The sequence below is a fragment of the Rhamphochromis longiceps genome, linkage group LG8, assembly GCF_057381845.1.
Source record: "Rhamphochromis longiceps isolate RC_006_pf linkage group LG8, R_longiceps_female_GT1.1, whole genome shotgun sequence".
Lineage (NCBI taxonomy): Eukaryota > Metazoa > Chordata > Actinopteri > Cichliformes > Cichlidae > Rhamphochromis > Rhamphochromis longiceps.
This window is the reverse complement of record NC_140564.1, coordinates 13,147,378-13,152,151: the sequence shown is the minus strand read 5'-3', so window position 1 is coordinate 13,152,151 and position 4,774 is coordinate 13,147,378. Positions and strand designations below refer to the sequence as shown.

Here is a 4,774-nt window from a genome sequence, read left to right as displayed (position 1 = left end):
TATAAACTGCTGATGTCATCTTGCTGACGTCAGCCCAATGATCTATAAAATATTGCTGATATTGTCATGCTGACATCAGCAAGATGATCTATTAAAACTAAAGCTATCATAGTATTCATGTGTGGAAAATTGAGTTTAATAATTAATTTTTAAACTGCATCAATCTGTTGTTGCTTATTGTTACCACAGTGAAGGCAGGGGATTTTTTATTTTAATCATTTCTGTCTGTGTGCATGTTCACCTACAGGGCCTGAGTCATAAACATTACATTTTTACATTCAGCAGGCTGACATCAGTGTTGTATTAAACCAGGCTGAGGTCAGTATGTTGTAATAAAAGCATCAAAGTTTTAGTTCAGCACTTGTCGTTCAGAGGAAGTTGTGCTCCGTCAGGGCTCTTATTTATTTCTTTATCTCCATCTGGTAAAATGTTATGTATTAGTCTTATAACAAGGACGTGACTTGTAACAAAAACAGACAGAGTGACTTTTGTTTTGTTTTTCCCATTAAATTAATTCAGGAACTACAATGATCCCATATAATCCGAAGTCTGTCAATATATTGTTTACTCCTGTCAATGTAAAAACTTTAACCAATTAAGTTCAGTTCTAAACCCATGGTGTTTACATTACAGTTTTTCTGAATTGCTAAAACACTAAACCCCAATGTAAAAACTAAACTGTCAACTATGAAAACTCTTTCATCAAATCAATCCCACAGTTGCCAAAATCTTAAACACTATTCATCTGGTTAGGACACCATTTGCCAATCTGAATCTCCCATTTACCAGAACTTTAAACATATTCTCAAACACAAAACACATTTAGCAGTGTGGTGCACTTGTACCCAGAATTGTGCACACAGGCTACAGAAGTTAAACACAACTAACACACTGTTTTCATCATTAACACACTACCACTCAAAATTGTAATGTTACAACCTCCTCTTCTGCTTTTTGCTAGATTGAATACAGCTTCATCCACGAAGATGTATTCATGAGGCCTAACCATTGAGTCAAGCTCAAAGATTCTCTGTACACAACAAACTAATTTTAGTTCTGTAAATGAAATAGTATAGTCTATACATGCGCTATGTATACAAGTATACTTATAACTAAATGATATTTTGTTTAGAATTTAAAGACGGCCACATGAGGGTGGAAGAACATGCATGCACTCACAACACCAGGAGACACTTATTGTGGATATGGTCTGTGTGAATGTGTGTGTGAATGTGTGGATGATTGTGTATAGTGTAAAGTGCTTTGGGGTCCTTAGGACCAAGTAAAGCGCTATACAAATACAGACCATTTACCATTTTATTTATCATGGTCCGTCAGAAAAATGCAATTTGACTGCATGAAATGCAGCAAGGGAATATAGAAGACAACATACATTTTGAATCTAACAAAAAGGAGAAGAAAAACTTGCAATGTCATAGGTCAGCGTGCCATTATTGAACTGCCTGGCCAGCGTGGTGGAAATGTAACTATCTCTTCTCTGCTGCCATCAGCAGCTATGGGGTTCCCCACAGTCATGTTACTGTTGGGCCATACAACAACAAACTTATAGCAACATTCCTGGATGGTCTACAGGATGCTTTGCTTGAGTAGAGAGATCGCGAGCAGGCAGAGCATCCCATATCATTTGGGCCAATGTGAGCTTTCACTGTGGTCCAAGAATACACAATTGGTTTCACAATGAGAAGCATTTTATGAATTTGTTTCTTCCACCATACTCTCCCTTTTTGAACCCTATTTAGGAGTTTTTCTCAGCATGCAGATGTAAAGTATATAACTGAGACCCTTAAACACAGGAAAATCTACTTCGAGCATTGAATGGAGCATGTGGTGAGATAGGAGTGGAATCTTGCCAGAGCTGGATTCCGCATCCTAAACGATTCTTTCCTCGTTGCATTGCAAGGGAGACCATAGCATGTAATGTGGATGAAGTCCTGTGGCCTGACCCAGCACAGAGGCGTGATGCTGAGGCAGGATCAATTATCTGAATATGTTGTAAAAATATATAATTCTTTACAGTTTTTCTCAAATGCTAAAACACATGTCACAAACGTTACCACCAGGTCCCCCAATGTCCAAACATAACACCCTTCTCTAAAGCTACATAAACACAACCACACCTTCCCACTGCAAAACTCAAACTCCCACACCAAGAGAGCAGCTCGAAGCTGTCAAAACTGTAAACACTATACACAGCATTACACACTACAGCAAAACAATTGAAAACACAATGCTCAATTTGTGAGAAGGTTCTTTGGTTCATAACTGCCAATGCATATTTTTATAAACTGTACAGTAACGGATCGTCATAGAACCCTGCAGAGGATTAGGCATTTAGATTTGTGAGTTTCACATGAAGACTATAAATCTATAAAAACATCCTGCATGTACGTACACTACTGTAACACAACTCAATGCAAAAACGGAATCTATCGCACACAACAGTACTCTCGGAAACACGATCAGGGTGTGAAGTCTTTTTTATTGTCTACACGGTCTTTTTACAGTATTACACACAGTCACTGTGCGGCATCATGTCGCCGAGCTGCATTGGGCCACATCACCTCATCCACATCACAGGCCATATTGTCCCTTGCTAGGCACCGCGGGAAAAACGCCCTGGAATGGCGAATCCATCCCTGGAAGGCCTCCACTGGGATGTCAGCACAGGCCAGCTCCATTGCCCGTACAAGGTTCTCTCTTGTGTATGGCTGTCTGTCATACACCTTCCATCTCCATGATGAGAAGAACTCCTCTATAGGGTTCAGGAAAGGGGAGTAGGGTGGCAGACAGACGTTTAAAAAGTGGTCACTGTTGGTGGTGAACCACTCTCTGATTTGGTGTGTTTTGTGGAAGCGGACGTTGTCCCAAATGATCACATACATGTGATGTGCTAGCCTAGGATGGTGTTGTTGACGGTCCAGGAGGATGTCTTTTAGCTCCTCTAGGAAGGTGAGGAGACGTTGGGTGTTGTAAGACCCAAGGACAGCATGCCGGTGGACAAGCCCCTCCGTACCCATAGCTGCACAAAGAGTAATATTACCCCCCCGTTGGCCAGGAACCTCAGTGATGGGTCTTTGGCCAATGATGTTACGGCCTCTTCGCCTTCGTTTCTGGAGGTTGAAGCCAGCCTCATCCAGGAAGAGGTACTCATGGGGTTTGGCCATCGCGTCCAACTGCATTATCCTCTGTGAACATGGAAAAGCGTACAGGTGTTCAGAACGGTCAATCAGGTAGCACAGTATTGTCCAGAAGTAATGTAAGCCACTAAGCAACACAGTATGTCCACTAACTGTACTGTGGACATGGATGTATACGTACTTGCACATACTCGTAACGTTGTTCTATGTGTCGCGCAGAGTTGCGCTCAAAGGGAACCCTGTAGACCTGTTTCATCCTCATCTGTTGGCGCCGGAGAACTCGGTCTATTGTGGACACACTGACAGCATCAATGTTCTCAAAGTTTACATTATCTGCAATGACTTTGTCTCTGATCTCTCGGAGTCTAATGCAGTTGTTCTCACGGACCATATCTGCAATGAGGGTTTCTTGTGCCGCTGTGAATATGGCAACCCTCCCACCTCTATGTGGCATTCTTTCAGCTCTAAAGAAAGAAACATGTGTTGTCAATTGACTGATTTACAGTGGGGCAAAAAAGTATTTAGTCAGCCACCGATTGTGCAAGTTCCCCCACCTAAAATGATGACAGAGGTCAGTAATTTGCACCAGAGGTACACTTCAACTGTGAGAGACAGAATGTGAAAAAAAAAATCCATGAATCCACATGGTAGGATTTGTAAAGAATTTATTCGTAAATCAGGGTGGAAAATAAGTATTTGGTCAATAACAAAAATACAACTCAATACTTTGTAACATAACCTTTGTTGGCAATAACAGAGGTCAAACGTTTACTATAGGTCTTTACCAGGTTTGCACACACAGTAGCTGGTATTTTGGCCCATTCCTCCATGCAGATCTTCTCGAGAGCAGTGATGTTTTGGGGCTGTCGCCGAGCAACACGGACTTTCAACTCCCGCCACAGATTTTCTATGGGGTTGAGGTCTGGAGACTGGCTAGGCCACTCCAGGACTTTCAAATGCTTCTTACGGAGCCACTCCTTTGTTGCCCAGGCGGTGTGTTTTGGATCATTGTCATGTTGGAAGACCCAGCCTCGTTTCATCTTCAAAGTTCTCACTGATGGAAGGAGGTTTTGGCTCAAAATCTCACGATACATGGCCCCATTCATTCTGTCCTTAACACGGATCAGTCGTCCTGTCCCCTTGGCAGAAAAACAGCCCCATAGCATGATGTTTCCACCCCCATGCTTCACAGTAGGTATGGTGTTCTTGGGATGCAACTCAGTGTTCTTCTTCCTCCAAACACGACGAGTTGAGTTTATACCAAAAAGTTCTACTTTGGTTTCATCTGACCACATGACATTCTCCCAATCCTCTGCTGTATCATCCATGTGCTCTCTGGCAAACTTCAGACGGGCCTGGACATGCACTGGCTTCAGCAGCGGAACACGTCTGGCACTGCGGGATTTGATTCCCTGCCGTTGTAGTGTGTTACTGATGGTGACCTTTGTTACTTTGGTCCCAGCTCTCTGCAGGTCATTCACCAGGTCCCCCCGTGTGGTTCTGGGATCTTTGCTCACCGTTCTCATGATCATTTTGACCCCACGGGATGAGATCTTGCGTGGAGCCCCAGATCGAGGGAGATTATCAGTGGTCTTGTATGTCTTCCATTTTCTGAT

The 4,774-nt window shown here is 42.7% G+C and overlaps 1 protein-coding gene across 1 annotated transcript; it reads right to left on the bottom strand.

Annotated features, from left to right (window-relative positions):
* Positions 1-2,328: 2,328 nt before the first annotated feature.
* Positions 2,329-4,306, bottom strand: LOC146663179 (uncharacterized). Its single transcript, XM_085415236.1, has 2 exons — positions 3,340-4,306; positions 2,329-3,206 (listed from the first exon to the last, which is right to left on the bottom strand). Exons 1-2 carry the CDS (start codon positions 3,610-3,612, stop codon positions 2,538-2,540), a joined length of 942 nt encoding a protein of 313 aa, XP_085271362.1. The 5' UTR covers positions 3,613-4,306; the 3' UTR covers positions 2,329-2,537.
* Positions 4,307-4,774: the final 468 nt, after the last annotated feature.